This window comes from Microtus pennsylvanicus, chromosome 5, assembly GCF_037038515.1.
Source record: "Microtus pennsylvanicus isolate mMicPen1 chromosome 5, mMicPen1.hap1, whole genome shotgun sequence".
Taxonomy (NCBI): Eukaryota; Metazoa; Chordata; class Mammalia; order Rodentia; family Cricetidae; genus Microtus; species Microtus pennsylvanicus.
Window position 1 is genome coordinate 89,001,975 of NC_134583.1, and position 21,422 is coordinate 89,023,396.

Consider the following 21,422-nt stretch of genomic DNA (forward strand, 5'->3'; position numbering starts at 1 on the left):
CTTTATGTTGCAAGTACTGGAGCAAGTAAGTAACTGTTCTGGTTGTCCTTTGTGTCATGTTAAAGCAGTCTTTTACTTTCTCCCCCCTTTTGTATTGGGGTATAAAAGCGTATGAAAATAAACACGGGTGAGGACTGAGTTGCCCTCCCGGCACTATGCTGTGTCTCTGTGTTTCCTACCTAATGTTTCTAATCCTCATGCCCCTACCCTGGAACATATGAAGCCACCATGACTAGGACTATGGCAGGAGTCACCCCAAAAAGGTGCCTACTGAGTGCCCATGTAATAAATAAAAAAAGGTGGATATGTAGGAAGTTAAGGCCTACCAGGCCGAGAGGTGAGTCCACCAGGTGCTGTCAGAGGTCCTGATTGTGCCTAGCCAATGAGCGAGCACATGAAGTCAATGGATTAGAATGCCTGGGTGCTGAGGGTATAAGGCTTTCCCCATTGCTAAATAAACGAGTCTACTGTTTGTCGTTTACCCAACTCACAATGTCTATGTCGTTGACCTCATGCCTTCTCACCGCCTCTCCCTAGGGGGCTGTGGGGACCCAGCAATACCCAGGAGATACCAGATGAGACTTTACTGGGGTGAAGTCCTGAGACTATAGTCTAGGCACATCAGCTAGGACACTCTGGCTATTCCATACAACAAACCATTCCAAAGTGTGGTAGGCACTGATTTTAATTATAAGTCAAGTGAAAGGAAAGTCTGAGGGCACTCGGGACATTTAGTCACACTGTCCCAGAAGATTAAGGCACAAGTGATGCTTAAGGAAATGCATAGTTTGTGTGTGCACACACACACACGTCCTGGCCCCTCACGCAGCACACCTGGAGCCATCCACAGCAGTCGAGATGACCAAGACTGTTGTCGTGTGTGGCTGGTAGCTCTGGGAAGGCACATGACTCCAAGAGGATCGACTACAGTGGAGGTGACACGACCCTACAGACAGACATTCCAAAAGCCAAGGCAGCCGTTCCCTTCTCTGCTGCAGAGACCACTGGAGCTCACTGGGCAGGTGACCGCTGGAGCTCACTGGGCAGGTGACCGCTGGAGCTCACTGGGCAGGTGACCGCTGGAGCTCACTGGGCAGGTGAGCTCCTCCGCTTAGAAAAGTATGAAGGGCTGCATTTCTGTGGCTTTCCACCGAGAAGACAAAGTTCTGTCTCTGAAACCCTGTGGGAACTCCCAGGAAGTACTAAGAGCCGCATACCATGGAGGGGCCTAAGGGTCTGGAAAGCACCCCTCCCTGGACCAGCTCCTCTCTAGAACAGAAAGGGAGCAGAGCTGGGCCCCTTTACAGCATCCATAGGAGAAAAGGCTTGCGCTAGTGTGCAGGCCTCAGGGAGCCCAAAGCGCAGTGCTGACACTAGCAAGGGAACTGCTGGAATTGCAGGTCCCAGGCTTTAACCACTCAAAGCAGACAAGACAAGACAAAGTCTAACACCCTGAGACCCAGATCGCAGGAAAACAGGGTTGGCAGGTGTGGGACAGAGCCATTCAAGTCCAGGGAGGTGAAAGGGCTTTTCCCGTGCGGAGCCAGTCCCGAGGACAGCCACAATCCAGCCCAGAGGCAGGCAATACAGGCCACAGGAAGGCAGCCTGTCTGCTCAGCCTCCACCTGCAGAGCCTTCCTCCAGTCCCACTCACCCTCGAGAGGCTGTGTGGATGGAATGTCAACAGAAGGAAAACAAGATAAGGCCACCAGGGTCCCGGAGACCAAGGCAAACACTGAACTGGCAGGTCCTGAGCTCCAACTTCAGTCCCCTGCCACCGGAACTGCCAGCAGTCCCTTCAGGAAAAGCAGGAGGGGCAGCTGGGGTCTCAGGCAGCTGCTGGGCCTGGAGTTCAGGAGGAGGAAGCTGTAGAAAGTGCTGCAGGCCAGCTCTTCACGTCAGGCTCAGGGAAGGCTTCTTCATCACTTTTCCAGCAGGCCGTGTACAGCACAGCCCCGGGCCCACAGCCTCTGGACTAGTGTGGCTTGGTCCTGCCTGGGGCAGTGCCTGTTCAGGTCTGGGGCGCCCAGACGTCAGGCATGGCTTCCCTCAGCTCTGCTCCAGGCTGTTGTCAGTGGGCTGTACCACAGTGTAGCTGCCCTGGCTGGTGGAGAGCTGTCGGCTGAAGAAGGATGTGGTGCGCTTTGGTTTTACCCGCTTGATCCCCTTGCCTGTGAGGGTGAGAGAGACAGGCTGAGAGGAGGGGCTGGGTGCGGAGTCTGGGCTCCGCTTCCACCAGGCCAGCTCCTTCTGGACACTGAACCACTTCCCCTGAAGCTGTCGTCACTCAGAGCCCATCTCCATCCCAGACTCCATCAGCAGTGGCAGGATAGGGAACCATGGCCACTCTCGCCAATCCCAGACAGAGGGAGGACTCCAGACCGGCTCTGCCGAGTGACTTTCGGAAGCCAACAGATGACAATGACACCTTGGTGTGCCTGTTCACATCCTAACCCCATCAACTCGTGAGGAAAACATGCAGTTCCGACAACAGGCCTTCCCAACATGCTCAGCTAGCACCTTTCACGCACCCAGGCCACACGAAAGCGACAATTACATAGGGCCAGGGTGTCCGCGGACAATTTCAAGTTCTGGGTCAGCACGAGCTACAGTGAAGCTAGTACGTGATATACTAAAATTAAAAGAAATAGGGGCTGGAGAGATGGCTCAGTGGTTAAGAGCACTGGCTGCTCTTCCAGAGGTGCTGAGTTCAATTCCCACAACCACATGGTGGCCCACAACCATCTGTAGCGTGATAATGGTGCCCTCTTTTGGTGTACAGGCATACGTGGAGGCTGAATGTTGTATACATAACAAATAAATCTCTAAATAAATAAATGCTGGGGGCAGAAAGATGGCTCAAATATTAAGAGCTCTGGCTGCTCTTCCAGAGAATCTGAGTTCAATTCCCAGCACTGCCATGGCAGCTCACAACCATCTGTAACTCCAGTTCCAAGGGATATGATTCCCCCTTCCGGCCTCTTCGGCACCAGACAACCAACCAAGTTGTACACAGACACACATGCAGACAAACACTTATAAAATAATTAAAAAATGAAACTAAAGCTGCACGCCTTTAATCCCAGCACACGGGAGGCAGAGGCAGGTAGATCTCTGTGAGTTCGAGGCCAGCCAGGTACACAGAGCAAGTTCCAGGACAGGCTCCAAAGCTACAGAAAAAACTTGTTTCAAAAAACTAAAACAAAGAAAAATGACCCAAAAATGAAACAAAAGGCATGAAGAGTTTCCTTCCTGTTTTCCATGTCCCAGAAGATGCTATAACGGACATGTTTGTCAGTGAAGCAATAAGATGGGTCAGAGAGGAAACGTCCCTGAGGGCCGAGGCCCCGAGGCATGTGTGCATGTGCGTGCTGTGTACACACCGTGTGTGCTATCACACACACCACTTACCGTCTTCCACATAGTCGATGGTGGAGAGATGCTGAAGCCGGCTACACACCACGCTTCCCTGCCTCCGTAGCTTGGGGCGCTGAGTGGGAGGTGGAGAGGGGCTGGGAGCTTCCTGAGGACCAGATGTGCTCTCCTGGGGCAGAGTGGACTCAGCAGCCTGGCTCAGCTCAATGCAATACTCAATGAGACCACTCATCAGCTCAGCCTGGGAAGGGAGAAGGGCTGGTGTGAGGCCAAGAGCAGCAACTGTTGAGGGACACAGTACAGACACACAGCCATAAACACACACACCACTGCTTCCTGGTGGGGGGGGCAGAGGAAGGGAGGAGAGAAAAGGCAGGGTATCTATATCTAAGGAGCAGAGGGCAGGGAAGATGTCTCTGATGTGACTTCAGAGGTAAGGTCTAGAAAGGAGGTGCTAGTCAGAATGCACGGCTCAGGAGGCTGTGAGAAGACTGGGCTTCTAGAAATCTGCCACAGATGGGGGTGGAGCTGTCTGAGTGAACAAAGCTGAAGACACTTTTGGCCTAAGGACGAGAGTGAGGTCACTGGCTGGGGTGGCTCCTGAGCAGTTTTAATGTGACACCTCAGGTGTCTGGAAATCTGGAAACAAACGCCTCTTTACACAACAGCTACAGTGGGGGAACAGCAAGCTAGGCGCCATGACAGCTGGCCTAGGGCTCTGCTCGTCACAGAGGTAGCATCTTTATTGGGCAACATGCTCGCTTAGCACCTATTGTGTGCCTGGCCCTGCACAGGGGGTGGAAATGGGGTCTCTGAGCACCTACTGTGTACCTGGCCCTGCACAGGGGGTGGAAATGGGGTCTCTGAGCACCTACTGTGTGCCTGGCCCTGCACAGGGGGTGGAAATGGGGTCTCTGAGCACCTACTGTGTGCCTGGCCCTGCGCAGGGGGTGGACAGCTTGTTGCTTACTGGTGCATCTGAGAAGCAGAGACCTGAACTGAATCAGAAGCCTGCAAGTTGACACCATTGACACTGGTCTAGCCCCTGCCACCTGTCCAGTGTTGCCTGAGGCCTGCACAGCAGCCTAGCCTGGCCTGGGGAGCAAGAGGAGAGTAGACAAGCTCCTAGACCTTAGGCCTCAGTCTCTGCATGTCCTGTCCTAACGTGCCTAAGGAAAAGCTCAGCCATTACAACACATCCTCTTATGAGTCACACCAACAGTCACGGCATAGAACTTGGCCAGTGGGAGTAGAAGGGAATTTCCCTAACCGTCGAAGGCATCTAGGAAGCTCTGAGCTAAACCCACATTGCTGAGGGGGACTATGTTTTCCCTTGGGTCAGGGGAAGGCCAGAGACACCTATCTACCACTGTCCTGACTGTCACTGAACTCTTGTCAAGGACAAAGACTGAAGTGTGACAAGCACGCAGATCGGGAGGTGAGACCAGGCTGTCCCCGTTCAGACAACATAACTAGCCACACAGAAAACCCTCAAGAGCTGTCACGAAGCTGCCAGAAGTGCAGGCTGTGGGATTTTTGAGTAACAAATCCATAGCACTTCTTCCCTTCCTTCCTTCTGAGGTAGGACTCGCTAGAGACCCCATACCGGCCTTGACCTCATTATCTTCGCACCTCGGCTGCCGGCTGGATTGGATTACAGGTGTGTGCCACCTGGCTTCAAATAGCTTGCTAAGCATTTCAGAACTCCAAATAAGGAATGCCCAACTGATAAAAGCATGTGTAAACACGGCAAAGAGAAGAAACTCTGAAATCGGGCACTCTCTTCTCTTTCTAAAAAGGTTTATTATTACTTTATGAGTGTTCTGTCTACATGTATACATGTACCATGTGTGTGCCTGGTAAGCAAGGCGGTCAGGAGTGTGTTGGGTCCCCTGGAACTGGAGCTAAAGGCAACTATGAGGGGCCATGTGGGGGAGTGCAAACTGACCCCAGTCCCAAGCCTTAACCCTGAGCCGTTTCTCCGGCCACTGTTTCATTCTTTCCTTCTTTCATTAAAAAAAAACAAAAAACAAAAACTTATTTGTGTTCATGTGTGCAATGTTTGGGAGTTAATCCTTCTTTTCCACCTTGCTTGAGGAAGAATCTCTTGTTTCTTTAGCTTTGCCAAGTACCCCATCTAGCTGGCCCATGAGTTTCTAGGAGATTCTCCTGTCTCCCTCCCATCTCACCACAGGACTGAGGGGTTTACAAGTGCAGATGACATTTGCCTTTTCATGTGGGAGCCTGGGATCTAGATGCGGGTTAATACTGTGCCACTAGCACTCACTCCCCGAGCCTCCTGCCCGGGTCTGCAGGGTGAACCACCGTGCCTGGTACCAAGCATTTCAGCTAAGGGATGGCCAGCTTCTACGGAGCTTGGCTCCCGACCTACTGTGGTTACTAGTGAATGATACATACAAACCAATGGCTTAGACCAGGGAATCCGGAAAACAACAACACAAACCACACCCAGGGCTGCAGAGAGGGCTCAGAGGTTAAGAGCCTTTGCTGCTCTCCAGAGGATCCAAGCTCAGTTACCAGTGCTTAGGTCAGGCAAGCCACAACTTCCTGTAACTCTAGCTGGCCTCCAAGGGCCCTGCATACATACGACATCACATAAATGACTTAGCAAGAAGAATCCCACAGAAACGGAACAACTGGCTATCCATAAGCACAACACAATCTTGACCTGTATATCAAAAACTCTTTATAGCCAACAAATGACTTTGGGTGTGGTACCACACACCAGTAATCCTAGCATTTGGGAGCCCAACTCTGAGGCCAAGATGGCCTATATACTAGGCTCTAGGGCCACACAGTGAGAACTTGTCTTAAAAAACAACTAGGGGGCCGGAGAGATGGCTCAGCGGTTAAGAGCATTGCCTGTTCTTTCAAAGGTCCTGAGTTCAATTCCCAGCAACCACATGGTGGCTCACAACCATCTGTAATGAGGTCTGGTGCCCTCTTCTGGCCTGCAGGCATACACTCAGATAGAACATTGTATACATACTAAATAAATAAATATTTTAAAAAAAAACAAAAACAACTAGGGCTGGAGATGTGGCTCAACTCAGAGAAAGCTTTCCTAACATGCATGAAGCCCTGGCCTCATTCCTCAGCACCACATAAACAGGGCATGGTGGTTCACACTGCAATTGCAGTTCCAGCACTCAGGAGGCAGAGGCCAGAGGATCAGAAGTTCAAGGTCATCCTCACAATATGGGCGAATCCAAAAGCATGATGTTTAGTGAAAAGCCCCCACTCTCGATGGTTGCCACATTACACAGTGAAGGGCCCAATACAACTTGTGTTCCTATTTGCTGCTCAGTAGCTATCTGGGCATTCAACTGTTCGGAAGATCAAAGGAGAGGACATGTGTTTTTCGTGCTAAAAGAAGAAAGCGGGGCCACGAACAGTCCCCAGAGAGGCTCACAGCACGGACAGCTCTGACATGGCCGGGGGAGGGGGAGAAGCATGGGCGGCGGATGGAAAGACTAGCTCCATCTCCTCAGGGCCTTGTCCTTCTGCACCTGCTCCTCAGCTGTCCTCTCAGGGGCTTCTGTGACAGGGAAGGCATGGCTGTGCAGACAGCATGAGCTGGCCCTCGAGGGACAGCCTGCAGCTGTCACCCCCCTGGTGTGTGATCCCAGAGCAGGTGTAGGGCTCACCAGAGCTGCTCAGGCCAACTGAAGCCAGACACCCTCTTCCCAGGCCCTGGGCAGCACTCCATGCTCCTTCCCGGACACCTGAGAGCTCCCGTGGTTTGGGGTGCGCTGGGGACCCGGACCCAGCCTCTGTCTAAGTACCTGCTTGGAGTAGATCCTCAGGAGCTTGTTGACAGGTGTGCCGTCATTGTCACCATCGAACTCTAGCCACAGCACAGGCTCCTCCTCCTCGGGGGAAGTGTGGTCCCATGACAGCTCCTGGAAGCGCAGCCCCAGCAGCACATGCTGGGGAACAAGGACACGGCTTATTAAATTCCACTTCCTGCTGGATCCCCATCAGGCTCTGCCTGAAGGAGACACAGCCTGGGCGCTTGCCTCTCCATACTGATTTATTTTCCTTTCTGAGAGGGTCTCACTATGAAGTCCCGGCTAGCCTCAGGCTCACAGGATCGCCTGCCCCTTCCTCCCTCTGTTGGGCTGAAGGGTATTTATCCTTGTTTGTTGTGGCGCTGAGGACTGAACTCAGAGCCTTAGGTATATACAAGGCCAGACTGCTACCACCGACTGGAGTCCCAGACCCTCACGCTAATTCTGCATCTCTATCTGGACAAAGCCAGGAATCCGTACTCTTCAGTGCTTCCCCCCAGCAGTCAGGCCCCTGACAGTTAGGGAATCAGCCAGGCCAAGGGTTTTGCCCTGAGGACAGCTGGGACTGGCATGCCAGGGACAGGTACTGGCAACCGCTGCATAGGGAGGGCTGTGCACAATCCTGTTTACAGGGTGAGCCCGAGGTAAGGCAGACACCAAACCAGGGAGCTCCTAGACACTACCCACTCGGTCCCAGTCCCAGCTGCCACCCCTCGGCATGGCTCAGAACAGACTCAATGCATGAGCACGACTCCAGGGATATCCGCGGAAGGCAGAGTCACCCACACTGTCTACTCAGTACTGTTCCTCAGACGCCTGTGACCTAGGTGAGCTCCTTTCTCCCCACTAAGGACAGTTCAGTCCCACCCTAAGGGCTGATTGGGGTGGTACCTTCTCCTTGCTGTCGATGACATGCACACCCTCCAGACTGATGGCCACGGTAACTGGTTTGCGCCCACCACGATGCAAGAAGCCTTGGGCCGGCTTGTCGACCTCACCATGGAAGAAGGCACACCTGAAAGGCACTCGTGTCACACACAGGAGACTACTCTGGGCACTCGGAAGCTTGAGTTGTTTGGGTGACTGAGGGGTAAACAAAAGCCTGCCCCGGGGGGATGGAGGGTAGAAACTCCGGGATGGTAACACTTGATTGAACAGGGGAAGGAGGACCTGGGGGCTATAACACAGGGTGGGCCCTGCGGGCAGAAGGAAAGGACAAACCCAGGAAAGATAGAGCCAGGTGCCTCAGGGACCCCAAGGAGCCTTGGTGCCTCAGGTGAGGCGTAAGGTTAAGCCTGCTGCTCTGTCCATGGCAAAGTCCTTTAGCAGGAGGGACCTGCTGGTGCATTCAGGAAGTCTGGGCTGCCTAGGATGGTGGCATCTGGGCTTAGGACTAAAGGGCAAAGTGAGGTAGTTTCAGGGTGGTAAGATGCCTTGCTGCTGTCTCCTCTATGATAGGCCAGGATTTCACCATTTTAAGGCTCACCCTTGCCTCTTGCACTTGCCTAAGACAAAGCCCAAGGCAAAGTCAGCTCTCTCCATGCAGGAGGGGACTAAAGGTAAGTGCACCCCCTCTTCCAGCTTCCATTAACTTCACACACTACTGGACTGTCCATTAGTGAGCATATGCACAGGGACACACACACACACAAAATGTCACCTCATCCATTATAAAAACCACATTGTTTGTCCCTGCTAGGGCTACATCTCCTACTCCATTGTCCAGTAAAACTCCATAAAAGCTAGGCACACTCGCTGCTTCTTTTTTGAGACAGAGTTTCTCTGTGTAGCCTGGGCTATCCTGGAACTTGCTCTGTAGATTAGGCTGGCCTCGAACTCACAGATCAGCCTGCCTCTGCCTCCCGAGTGCTAGGATTAAAGGTGTGCGTCTCCACCTGGCGCATACTCGCTGTTCCTAACCCTCTTCTCATCCTGCCCGACTCTCCCACTTCCAGCAGGCAGAGGCCAGTTCACAGCAGATGCGCTCGACAGGGCACAAGAACGAAACCCTGAATGCTGCAGCACATGGCTCCTGGCATGGAGAGACACTCCTGCCTGGATACCCCCCCCCCCGCACCATTCCCTCTGGCCATTTCTGAGGGCTCCAGATTTGAAACAGTCCAGCCAGGAACCCAAATGCCCATGTGTAATCATCTGTCAGGCATCCGGCAGGCATCTTCTCTACTGGCAGCTTCCAGCTGGCACATCCCAAACCAGTTTCCCACCTAAGGAGCCTGCTCCACTGAAGCCTGGGTCCCAGCACATGACAACTGGCCAACACAACAGGCTCCTTTGGAAAACCATCTGCGTCTAGACTACTGTTCCCACCTCCTCTGCTCTTCTGGACGCTACAGCAAGTGGTTCCCTACCCCTGGTTTCCCACTCAAAGGGCAGCGTGTTCACTGTGTGGGGCGTGGCCAGCAAGAGAGATTATTTGTTACACTGTGGGAGCGAGAGCACTAGCTGAAAGGGCAACCAGCGAGGCCAAAGAGGGCTGTGGCGGGGAGGACAGAGGAAGGAATGCCGGCTAGAGATGGGAGGAAGTGCGGCAAGCCAGCTCTTCAAAAGAAGGACGGTGCCACTGGAGCACAGTGGGCTCTCCTGCTGCCACCCTGTCAAGCCTGGGGGCGGTCTGGAGGACACTGAAGAGGGGACAGGAGCTCCCGAGATGCACCACTTACCCGTAGAAGGGCAGCTCATGGCACTTGAGGAGGTAGGCGCGATAGTGGGAGCCCAGGGCGGCCTCATGCTCACTCTCACTCCCTGTTGCTTCTTTTACCTGGCGGTAGGCATTCAGCAGGCCTTGCTCACCTGGCCCAGTCTTGGCCCCGCGGCCCCGAAAGGCAGCAAAGAGGCCATGGCCTCGCTTGCAGAGGTGGGCAGGGAGGAAGGAGTCCAACTTCTCCCTGCAGGGGAAGGAAAATGGGGTAAGAATGGCCCTTCCTGGGTGGCTGAGGTCTTCAGGGTGTGAGTACCTCGCTCACAGGGTGGGCAAGGCTTGGCAGGTGGCAGGGCTGAGGAACCTTCAAGGCATGACCGCATCAAGGTCCTCTGCTGTGTAGCAGCATGGCCAAGTCTTTCTTTGTACACCAGCTCCCAGATAACCACACGAGACTTCTTATTAATTGTGAAAGCTCGGCCTTAGCTTAGGCTTGTCCCACTAGCTCTTGTAACTTAACCTGCTTCTATTAATCTGTTTTACCACGTGGCTTTTTACCTTTTTTTTTTTTAACCTTTCTTTCATTCTGTATGTCCGACTCCCTCCATATCTCCTTGGCGTCTGACTCAAGCCTAGGTCATGTGCAATCATCAGTCAGGCATCCAACAGGCATCTTCTCTAACTGGCATCCTACTTCATCCCCCCCACCCCCGCTGCTCAGAAGCCCCGCCTAATAACTTCTGCCTAGCTACTAGCCATTCTGATCTTTATTTAACCAATCACAGTGATGTATCTTCACACAGTGTACAAACACCCCACAACACAGCAGGGTGACAGAGGTCCTGAACTAGAGATTCCCCACTGTCCCCACCCAGCAGTGGCCTGCTCAGCCTGGCTCAGGGCCAACCCCACCTGATATGCAAGGCCTACTATTGAGCTGGGGGTGGGATGCTCTTCCTAAGAGAAAAATGGGGTTCCAGAAGAAGGGAACTCATAACAACTTCTAAGCCATGGAGGGACATGCTCTAAGCAGGAGGGAGCCCAGAGCAGCAGGCACGGTGTGGTCTGACTGGGGCCCCCACAGGACACTGAGACCAGCAAGGGCACCTGCCTATCAAAGGAGGAGGGACAGAGGTGCCACCCTTTTCCTAGTAACAGGTCCCTTACACTAAAATACAAAGGCTCTGCAAGCCTGGGCCCAGGACTTGGGAGGAAGTCCCATAGGAACAGGTGAGGGTTACCATCTAAGGCCACACTCAGCTCCTGCTCTCTCCTTCCCTGTCAGCACCATCTGTTCACCCAGGAAACTGAAGAGAACACTCTAAGCTGGCAGAGACACAGACAGGGCGTCACCAGGACCAATCTTCACTCAAGAGGGAAGGAGACAAACATTTTAACACCCACTGCACGCTGGGCACTACGGAGAACCCCTTTCCCACCAAATGAGGTCTGATGACTCTCAGGGCCGGGGTGGGGGGGAGAACAGAAGGCTTAGGAGGTGCTCAGGTAGGGATGGGAAACCAGAGAGGGCAGGGGAAGAGAAGAGTTTGGCTGGAGCAGGTGGCGGAGCGACGCCGTGTTCTGAAGCTGGACAATAGTTTCCCGAGCGAATGGGACTTTTTCTACCCAAAAGATAGGAACATGGGACACTCTGAGCTGCTAGCTTTGTGTCAATGTGACCCAGCTAGAATCACCTGAGAAGAGGGAACCCGATTGAGGAAATGCCTCCATAAGATCCAGCTGTGGCCAGTCTAGGACATTTTCTTAGTGACTGATTGGGGAGACCCAAGCCCACTGTGAGTGGGGCCACCCTTGGGCTGGTGCTCCTGGGTTTCATAAGAAAGCAGACTGAAGGGGCTGGAGAGATGGCTCAGAGGTTAAGAGCACTGACTGCTCTTCCGGAGGTCCTGAGTTCAATTCCCAGCAACCACATGGTGGCTCACAACCATCTGTAATGAGGTCTGATGCCCTCTTCTGACCTGCAGGCATACATGGAGGCTGAACACTGTGTACATAATAAATAAATAAATCTTTAAAAAAAAAAAAGAAAGGAAAGAAAGCAGACTGAAGCTAGGTGTAGTGCACACCTTTAATCCCAGCACTCAGGAGGCAGAGGCAGATGGACCTCTGTGAGTTTGAGGCCAGCCTGGTCTACAGAATGAGTTCGAGGACAGTCAGGGCTACACAGAGAAACCCTGTCTAGAAAAAAACAAAGAAAGCAGACTGAGCAAGCCATGAAAGGAAACCAGCAGGCAGCACCCTCCATGGCCTCGGCATCAGCCATACCCACCTGGTTTGAGTTCCTGCCTTGGTTTTCTCAGTGGACGGTGATTCGGGTTAATATAAGCCAAGCAAATGCTTTCCTCCCCAAGCTGCTTTTGGCCATGGTGTTTCCTCACAGCGGCTGGAACCCTAACTACTGACAGCCTCTCAGTGTCCTGTTCAGCAAAGAATGACTAAACACCAACCGTATCATCACAGACTCACGGAAAACAGGGCATCTTCCTCACACAGCTACAGCTTCCAGGCTCACTCTGGGGGCAGGGGAGGGTCATAGCTTGGTCCCAGGTCCACACTATCAGCTTGCCTATAGTCCAGCCTTCTGGAAGCATTTTCTCTATTGAGGTTCCTTCCTCTCAGATGTCAGCTTGGGTCAAGTTGACATAAAACTAGCCAGCACCACGTACCAGACTATCCACGTCATTTTTTGGTGGAAAAAGTCCCACCCACTCGGAAAACAGGAACATGAGGCAGGAAGGCTCTTGGTGTAAGTATGGCCATTTTACGCCTCACGTCACCTCGGCTCCTGCTGGCAGAGAACTGGCTACATCCAGAGTTGTGGGTCCAGGCCCTGCTACAACAGAACCATTGACCCCACGGGCACAGAGTGCCCAACATAGTCCTCATAACTTTGTAAACCTCCCCAGTGTCACCCTCTCCAGAGAGGAGACCTGGGCATTTGGAATCTAAATGCCCAGGCCATGGGGAGGGGCGCTGCTCCAAAGGAAGAGAAGGCAAGGCCAGGAAGGAACCTGTTAGCCGAGTCCCAGGTGCAGAGGGGACTCCAGCTGTGCCCATTTCACCATCTGTGTCCCAGTCACCCCAAGTCCTTTTTTATTTTTTGAACAACAGCTCCATGTGTCATAGAAAATGCCTATTCTCAGCTCTCAGGTGTGTGCAGGCTCACAGTGGGATTCACGGGCGACACAGCTGCAGCCCAGCAGTGGCCTAGCCCCTGTACTTCCTTCCTCCGGGTGGGCCTGGCATAAGCTATGTGTCATGAGAGCCAGGCTGGGGGCTCCAGCTGGGTAAGGAGAGTGGCACCTCTCCTCTGCAACACAGCTGCCACAGCCACCTGGCCACAAGGAAATAACACGCTGAGCCAAGAAGACAAGAGCTCACTGACAATGAGGAGCACAGGGTTCTGGACACAGCTGAGCTCAGCCCAGGACACCCTGGCCATCTGGACTTGCATGTCACATGAGTGAGCAAAGGAACTTCCTGTGCAAATGAGCGGAGCTGGGCTTCTTTGTGTGTATGTGTGTGTGTGTGTGTGCGTGTGTGTGGTGTTTTTCAGGTATGAGTGCTCTGTCTGCATGTGTACCTGCACGCCAGAAGAGGGCATCAGATCTCATTATAGATTATAAATGAGATCTGGTTTGAGCCACCATATAGTTGCTAGGAATTGAACTCAGGACCTCTGGAAGAGCAGTCAGTGCTCTTAACCACTGAGCCATCTCTCCAGCCCTGGAGCTGGGCTTCTTCTCGGGCACAAGAAAAACAGACTTGCCCATCTTGAGGTCCAGGATGCCATGCATGGCCACCAGCCTTAGACAGCTCAGCTGTAGGCCTTCACGGGGCTTTGAACCCAGGATAGTCCTGCCAGGCTCCAAACAGTATCAGCACAAGGTCTCGCTTTGCTGACTTACCCATTGCAGGATTGGGGGAACAAGGAACCCTGATTAGAAATTGGTCAGAATGGAAGTTTACTAGTCACCAGACTTTGTCATGGTTGTTGTTTGTCTTAACAGGGTTTCATGTAGCCCAGGCTGGCCTTGAACGCCTGATCATGCTGCTTCCACTTCCCGAGTGTCTATGGTAATTATGAGAATAAGGCACTATGCCTGACTCACAACTCTTATCCCAGGCCATCCTGTCTCAGCCTCCCAAGTGATCACAGGTCTGAAGCTAGCCCTTGCTGGCCTGGAACTCAGGCCATCCTGTCTCAGCCTCCCAAGTGATCACAGGTCTGAAGCTAGCCCTTGCTGGCCTGGAACTCAGGCCATCCTGTCTCAGCCTCCCAAATGATCACAGGTCTGAAGCTAGCCCTTGCTGGCCCGGAACTCAGGCCATCCTGTCTCAGCCTCCCAAGTGATCACAGGTCTGAAGTAGACCTTGTCCCTGGAATTATTTCAAATTCTGTGGAGGCAGAGAACGACCTGGTCTGCTATCATGGCAGACTCAACTCTTGTCTTTCTAGAGACAACCAGAAGTAGGAAGCGGCTTGGTGAGTGTCTGGAAAACAGGATTCTATTCTTGCTGTTTGGAGTTTAGCTGAACTGTTACCGGTTACTGTGCAGGTGTGTGTGTGTGTTTGTGTGTGTCACAGGTTACTTCCTGACTGTGACATCAATGAACAAAGGCACCACTCCCTCCAGACTTCGCTAGAGACAGGCTCCATCTGCACGTGCACATCCCTTGCCTGAGGATGCCTTAGACACTCACTTCGTGTGTGTATCCACTGCCCACAGACCGAGGAAAAGGGAGCTCAGAGAAGTGGAGACCTCTCACCAAGGCCACCCAGTGAGCATGCGTGCACCAGATGCCTGGCTTCAGGACTGCTGCACCTTGCGGGACCTAGAACTACTTGCAGGTAGAATCCTGCAGAGCGTATTTCCCACCGGTGCCCATCTCAGGTCTCACTGTCCTTACCTCAGAGTGCAGGCAGCAGGCTGGCCAGGCTGATAGGGCCCAAGCTGCACACGGCACACGAGGGCACCCAGCACCTCACAGTCCTCCAGGTCACAAGGGTACCGAGCAGTCAGCACGTTGCCCTTGGCTTCCTCATAGAAGAGCCGCAAGACCTCCTCATCATGGATCTGCAGGCCGGTGTGGCATGAAGACGATGGCTCAGAGGAACTGGGCAAGGCACGACTGTCTACGTATCTAGGGGTTGGGGGCACTGGGCTCTGGGCACACCTTACCTGGAGCTCTCGGCGCTTTGGGAAAAATACATTCCTTCGAAACTGAAGGGAAGGCTCATCTGGGGAGAGAAGCTCGAGTCAGTGCCTGGTCCCCTTGCATTATGAAGCCCACCTTGCCCTGCCCTAAATGGCCCCACCCCAGCTCCCAACCTTGTTTTTATCCCTGGAGAGAGCCCTCCTGAATGGGGGGGTGCTGACCAGAGAGTAAACACACAGTGCAACTCTATTCACAACGCCCCCCCCTCAGATGCCCCTTAAGTTCTCTGTCAGGTGTGGCTGGCAGACTGCTGGGAAGATGGAGCCCTGCCCCAGCGACACTGACCCATAGGGAAGATGGAGCCCCTGCCCCAGCAACACTGACCCATAGGGAAGATGGAGCCCCTGCCCCAGCAACACTGACCCACAGGGAAGATGGAGCCCCTGCCCCAGCAACACTGACCCATAGGGAAAGATGGAGCCCCTGCCCCAGCAACACTGACCCATAGGGAAAGATGGAGCCCCTGCCCCAGCAATACTGACCCATGGCCACATCGTCATCTGTGGCATCCGTGAAACGCAGCAGCAGCTCCGGCCACTGGCGGCCCAGCTTGTAGGGCTGGTGCTTGGGTTTCAGCTGCACTTCTGCAAGGCAAGAAAGGAGACAGCCATGAAGCTGCGGACCAGGCCAGTGGGTCCTATCCACCCATCATGCTGTCCACCAACAATGAGGACAGACACATCCAACAATCACTGAGCAGGCCCAAAGTCACGTCAAATGATTTAAATGTATTCGCCCTGGGGCAACCCAGATCTCCATTCTACTCGGAGAGAACCAGGCTGGGTTAGCCACCTGTCTCAAACCAGAGCAGATGAGATTCAACTTGTACACTGGGGCCCTGGGAACTCGGTGCTGGGGTCCTGAGATGTTAACTGAGAGGTGAGGTAGTGCTGGGCTCACTCAGGGGTGTGCGAAGATGTCTGGTGAGGATGCCACCACATGCTTGCCAGACACGGACGCTCTCCCTCTGGCTGTCTCTTTCCCCACTGACGGCTGAGCACTCTGTCCTGCCACCCAGCCAGATGCTAAAGCTTCTTTGACCACTTGGACCTTCCTTCTGAGCCATGATCTTGACCAAGTAGCAGCCCCAGCTTCCAAGCGGCCTTCTTGCTTTGAGCCTTCCCCATCCAAACTCTGCATCTAGCTCCAAACCCTTCATGTCCTATTTCTGACTCAGCTTTCCCAGAGAGGGTCCACAGCCTTCATCTCCTCCACCTCCCCATTCTCCCACTGTCCACAAGATGGGGCTATGGGGCAACAAGATCACTCATTTCACCTGCAACCCACAAGGGATGGCAATTGCCCAGGGCCACACACCATCCGCAGCGACATGGGACAGACTTAGTTCCCCAAACCTCCCTTCAGTGTACAGCTGACTCAAGGGTAAGGGTGTCCTCTCAGTCCTCCAATGCAGAACCCCCTGGGTCTGAGTCCCTGTCCGTCCCAGCACTGAGAAAATCCAGAGTGGGACAGTAGACCTGGGGACCGGGCTGTGTTCCTCCCGACTTCCCTCCCATGTCCCAGAGATCCCGCCATCAGAACAGGGCTATCTCAACACCACAGTCTGACTTCTGAAGTGGACTGTCTTTCCTCGCAGACATCATCCTGGCGCCAGTTCCATGTAGACATGGGGAGAAGGCCAAACACAGCAAAATGAGGAGCCTGACGGCCTCTGCCTCACAGGCACTCATAGCTGGGGAGGCAGGTCACTGCTCTGCTCTGAAGTAGCCTTTTGGCCGCCCACCCCAGCCTGGGAAGAACGGAGGTGGTAAGTGTGCAGCCGCAGGCACTCTCCTGGACAGTGGCGCCACACAGGCCTGCATTCAGCTCTAGTCACTGGTGGGCGGGGTGTGAGGGAGGGAGCAGGATGAACAAAATAAGAGTTGGAGCTGGCTGCTCTCGCGGCAGAATAGGGCCGCCCACTAGGACCTGCTATCCCCAGCTTTCCACACAGCCAAGGGGCCCACAGGCCTAACCAGCAGCTCAGAGGGCAAAGGAGGGGCTGGGACAGCAGGAAGAGGGTGGGTGTGAGCCTGGGAAGACAACTGCAGGAAGCTGGTGGGCAGGGAGGAGCAAGGATGGGGGATGGAGCTCCTCCCACAGGATAGAGGCAGAAACCCTAGGGACTCCAGGAGAGGAAGGTACCAATTCTGATCCCTGGGGCCCCGACCTAGGCTGTCCCATTCAAATTCTTGAGACCAAGTGCCCCCTTCCTCCACAACAAGGGAAAAGCCACTCTTTTTTGTTTTTGTCAACACTGGGGACTGAACCAAGGGCCTTGCACACGCTAGGCAAGTATCTACTACTAAAGGGAACTTTTTAAAAACATACTTTGGTATATGCTCAACTTAAAAAATTGTTATTATCATTATCATTAATTATTATTGTGTGCACATGTGTGGCCACGAATGTGGAAGTCAGAGAACGACCTGCAGGGACTTGTTCTCTCCTTCCATGACACAGGTTCCAAGGGTCATACTAGGGTACCAGGCTTAGCGGCAGTGCTGTTACCCACTGCGCCATCTTGCCAGCCCTCGATGGAAAATTTAAGCTCAGAAAACATGCCTCATGCCAGCACTGATCTACTTCCCAAAATGATGACAATGACCTTCCTTGAGTCCCTTTCCTTCCACGTCAACAGGCTCAGGGACCACAATGAGGGACTTATTCATCTGCCTGAGCGTCTATAAAATCCTGTCTCCATTCCCATCCCACTTTGGGCCCCAGCCTACAAGGGCAGAAAATGTGGTCATGGAGCCATAAGCCAGGTAGGGCAGGGCCTCTTGCAGAAGGCCATGTTCCTCTTCTTTCGCAGCCCCACACCTAAGCAAAGGTGTCCCTGTCCAGGACTACTTCCTGAGCCACGTCCACACTCTTCCCTACTGCCAGCGGTACAGAGGTTTGGCACTGTTGTCTGCCTCGGACCTGACACCCACCAGCCTAGTGCTTCAGATCTGAGGACCTCACACTGCAGCGCAGACCTGAGCCACGGGGAAACACTGAACTCACACTTCCAGGGTGTGGCTCAGAGTGCAGGCTCTATAAGCAGGGGCTCCATCAGCGCTGCATCAGCACAAGAGAAAAGGCAGCGACAAAGGATCCAGAAACCCCTCTGGGCTCTGGGACACACCAGGTCCCATCTTTCCCTGACAGGTTCTGATAGCTAAGCCCTCTGTCTGCCCCAGTTCCCACTTACCCAGAAGAGGGGAAACGAGCCAGAGCGCAAAGGCCTCCAGGGCCACATCTGGAAGCTGCAGGACTTCATGGACTGCGCGGTGCAGCTCATGGGCACTGACGGAGGACAGGTTCTCCACGGCCAGGGGCACTACTGTGTCATCAGCCAGGTACACCAGCACATCAGCCGCTGGAACGGGAGTCAGACAGGGTCAGTTGAGGCCCACCCCCAGGCCAGTAAGGCGTTCTCCACCACCATCTCTCTGCCCCTCACCATGACCCAGGCTACGCTGACTTATCCCCTCAAGATCCCTTGAACCGCCGGGCGGTGGTGGCGCACGCCTTTAATCCCAGCACTCGGGAGGCAGAGGCAGGCGGATCTCTGTGAGTTCGAGACCAGCCTGGTCTACAGAGCTAGTTCCAGGACAGGCTCCAAAGCTGCAGAGAAACCCTGTCTCGAAAAACCAACCCCCCCCAAAAAAAAAGATCCCTGACACTCATGGCCAGGTATAGGGGCATGAACCTGTAGTCCCAGGACTCAGGAGGCTACAGCTGGGGGGGGGTTCAAGTTTTAGGATAGCCTGGACTACATAGCGAGACCCAGTATTCTACAAATAAATAAATAAACCAGGCAGTAGTAGCACACACTTTTAATCCCAGAGGCAGAGGTAGGCGGATCTTTGAGTTTAAGGCCAGCCTGTTCTACAAAGCGAATTCCAGGGCAGCCAGAACTGTTACACAGAGAGACCCTGTCTTGAAAAACCAAATAAATAAATAAATAAAAGTGCTGCCTTTAAGGGCTTTTTGAGACCTCAAATTACCCAGAACTGTGGCCCAGGTACCAGCCCCACCTCACCCCCTAAGGCTTGCCATGAAAACCACCTCCCTTCCTCGGCAGCATCAAATACTGCTGTATTGTCAATGTTTCTCAGGTGGGGAAGGAGGATGGGGTAGTTCATTCTGAGGTCACATTTCCCTATCAGGCTGGGAGCAAAGCCAACTAGTGACCTTCTGACTCTGTCTGGGTCTAAGAGGGCAATGACAATTTCCAAGGCCACCCCAGGTTACAGCAGGGGCCAGGTCTCAGCTTCGTTGGGACTCTTCAAAACTCTAAGGATCAATACTGTGGCTTTTGCAGATAGCTTTAAGTACAGTAGGAAAAAACAAACAACTCAAATAGCCAAGTGTTCCCTCAGAACAAACTGGATTCCCATCTGGAGCCTAGAGCCAGTGGAAGACGCTTGCCAGGGTGGCCAGGTTCAAATCCCTATTCCCGAACCACAGGCCCAGTAAAGGAACACTGAGCTCGGGTGCTCAGATTCTCAGCTTGTAATCCTTGCCTGCTCTCTGCTTATTGGCTGACTACGGTGGGGCTCCCTGTCAGTTGTAAATCTGTAAAAACAGTTAACACCCCTTCCTCAAAGGGCCGCCAACCAACCCGATGAAGACTGTGACCGTGCTTAGGATGGCACATAGCTAACACGGCCCAGACACTCTTTACATTCTATGTCTTCTGCTCCAACAGCTACTTTGAGAGATCAAACAAGTCTCCTCCAGGAGACTGCGGTCAGATCCATTTTATAGGCAGGAAAACGGGGCCCTGAAGGCTCAAGTTCATGATCCTTTTGGCCTGCTCCAGGAGTCTGGGACCTAACAAGCTCTCTGGGGCCAAACTGCCTTCCAATAAAAGAGGAAGCAAATCCTCGCTTTCAAAAGACTGCTTGTGAGAACGAAATGGAACAAAGAGTGTGGTGTCAATTTCCACTTGTCTTCATTTGAACACAGGCCTTTATACAGATGGAAGAAGACTCAACAAGAGGATGGCTTGGTCACTAAGCTGGTGACAGAGCCCAGCTAGGTCCTTTGACTTCTGTGAATTTGCCACACCTTAACACATCGTATTTTCTACTGACTATAACATTAACTTGCTGAAAACGAAGACAAACGGGAGCCACGTCCCCAGAGCTAGGACCAAAAAGTACAGAAGATATGAAAAAAGGGTAGAGACCTACCTCGGGTTCCCACAGAGGAAACGCTGCTTCGGTGGGATCGCTCCGCTGGGCCCAGCTGCCCCGTGCTACCTTCTGCCCCATCCATCTGTAATAGGAACGACAGAGAGCATTTAACGGGGATCCTGGGCAGTTGGTCTCAAGCTTTCATCCAAGAAGCAAAGGGGTCCCGAGCTCGGTCTACAAGTCTCAATCTAGGTACAGTGATCAATTGTATCGGCTGAAAGTGGGGAGTGACCCTCGGCCGAGTGCAGGTCGGGGTGGTGCTGGGTCAGGTCGGTGACCGTCAGGTGCAGGGGTCGGAGGTCGCTTGCAAGGGATGTCCAGGCAAGTCAAGGCGCGCCCCCGTCCAGGGCGGGGACCCGGGCAGGGAGTGACCGCGCTCTCACTTCGCAGAGTCGCAGAGCTCGCTTCCTCACCCCAGAACGCCACCCGATTCAGGCCTCCAGTGGCCCCACCACCACGCCCGCCGGTGGGGGTCCCAGGCTCCCGCTGAGGGTCGGTACGCAGGCTTTGAGCCGCGGAAGCTACCGTGGGAGGAAGTTCGGGCCGAGGCCTCGCCTCTCCGACCATGGGAACCAATAGGAGCCCGAAGCCTCGGCGCACGCGCGCTCACTCGCTCCGACCGTCGGCCTCTCCCACCCGCCAGCCCCAGCCCGGTGTGTTGGGCACATCTGAAAGCACTTGGCACGACCCCGAACTAGTTATGGCCGTTGTTTTGTTTCCGTTTTTTTTCCTAAGATTTCTAATTTTTCAAAGATTTATTTAATATGTATACAACGTTCTGTCTGCATGTATGTATGCCTGCATTCCAGATATCATTACAAATGAATGTGGTTGCTGAGAATTGAACTCAGGACCTCTGGAAAAGCAACTAGTGTTCTTAACCTCTAAGCCATCTCTCCAGCCCCATTGGTCCTTGTTGTGTCCCGCACAGCCAGCTACTTTAATGACCCGTGCTGCCCCATTCACAAGACCCTTGATATGTGATAGGATGAAAACCAAGGATGAGGAAGCAAACTGTGCTGCTACCTCTCCCTGTGACTTGACCAGGCCCTGTTATGAAATGGAGATGCTTCCTTGGGACCACCGCTGAGTTGGGCAGTAGGTGGTGTCCTCCCGGGTCTGTCCTGAAGCACCTTTTCAACCCCT

General features: G+C 53.5%; 1 protein-coding gene across 2 annotated transcripts; it reads right to left on the reverse strand.

The window, feature by feature from the left end:
• Nucleotides 1-669: 669 nt before the first annotated feature.
• Nucleotides 670-20,829, reverse strand: Frmd8 (FERM domain containing 8). 2 transcript variants are annotated; one of them, XM_075973198.1, is made up of 11 exons: nt 20,690-20,829; nt 20,274-20,358; nt 18,284-18,451; nt 15,570-15,671; nt 15,051-15,109; nt 14,779-14,945; nt 9,869-10,093; nt 8,079-8,202; nt 7,182-7,325; nt 3,412-3,616; nt 670-2,171 (listed from the first exon to the last, which is right to left on the reverse strand). In XM_075973198.1, the coding sequence occupies exons 2-11, from the start codon at nt 20,356-20,358 to the stop codon at nt 2,050-2,052; spliced, it is 1,401 nt and encodes a 466-aa protein (XP_075829313.1). In that variant the 5' UTR covers nt 20,690-20,829; the 3' UTR covers nt 670-2,049. The 2 variants fall into 2 exon arrangements, with proteins under 2 accessions (XP_075829313.1, XP_075829312.1); XM_075973197.1 differs by having other exon boundaries at nt 20,660-20,829.
• Nucleotides 20,830-21,422: the final 593 nt, after the last annotated feature.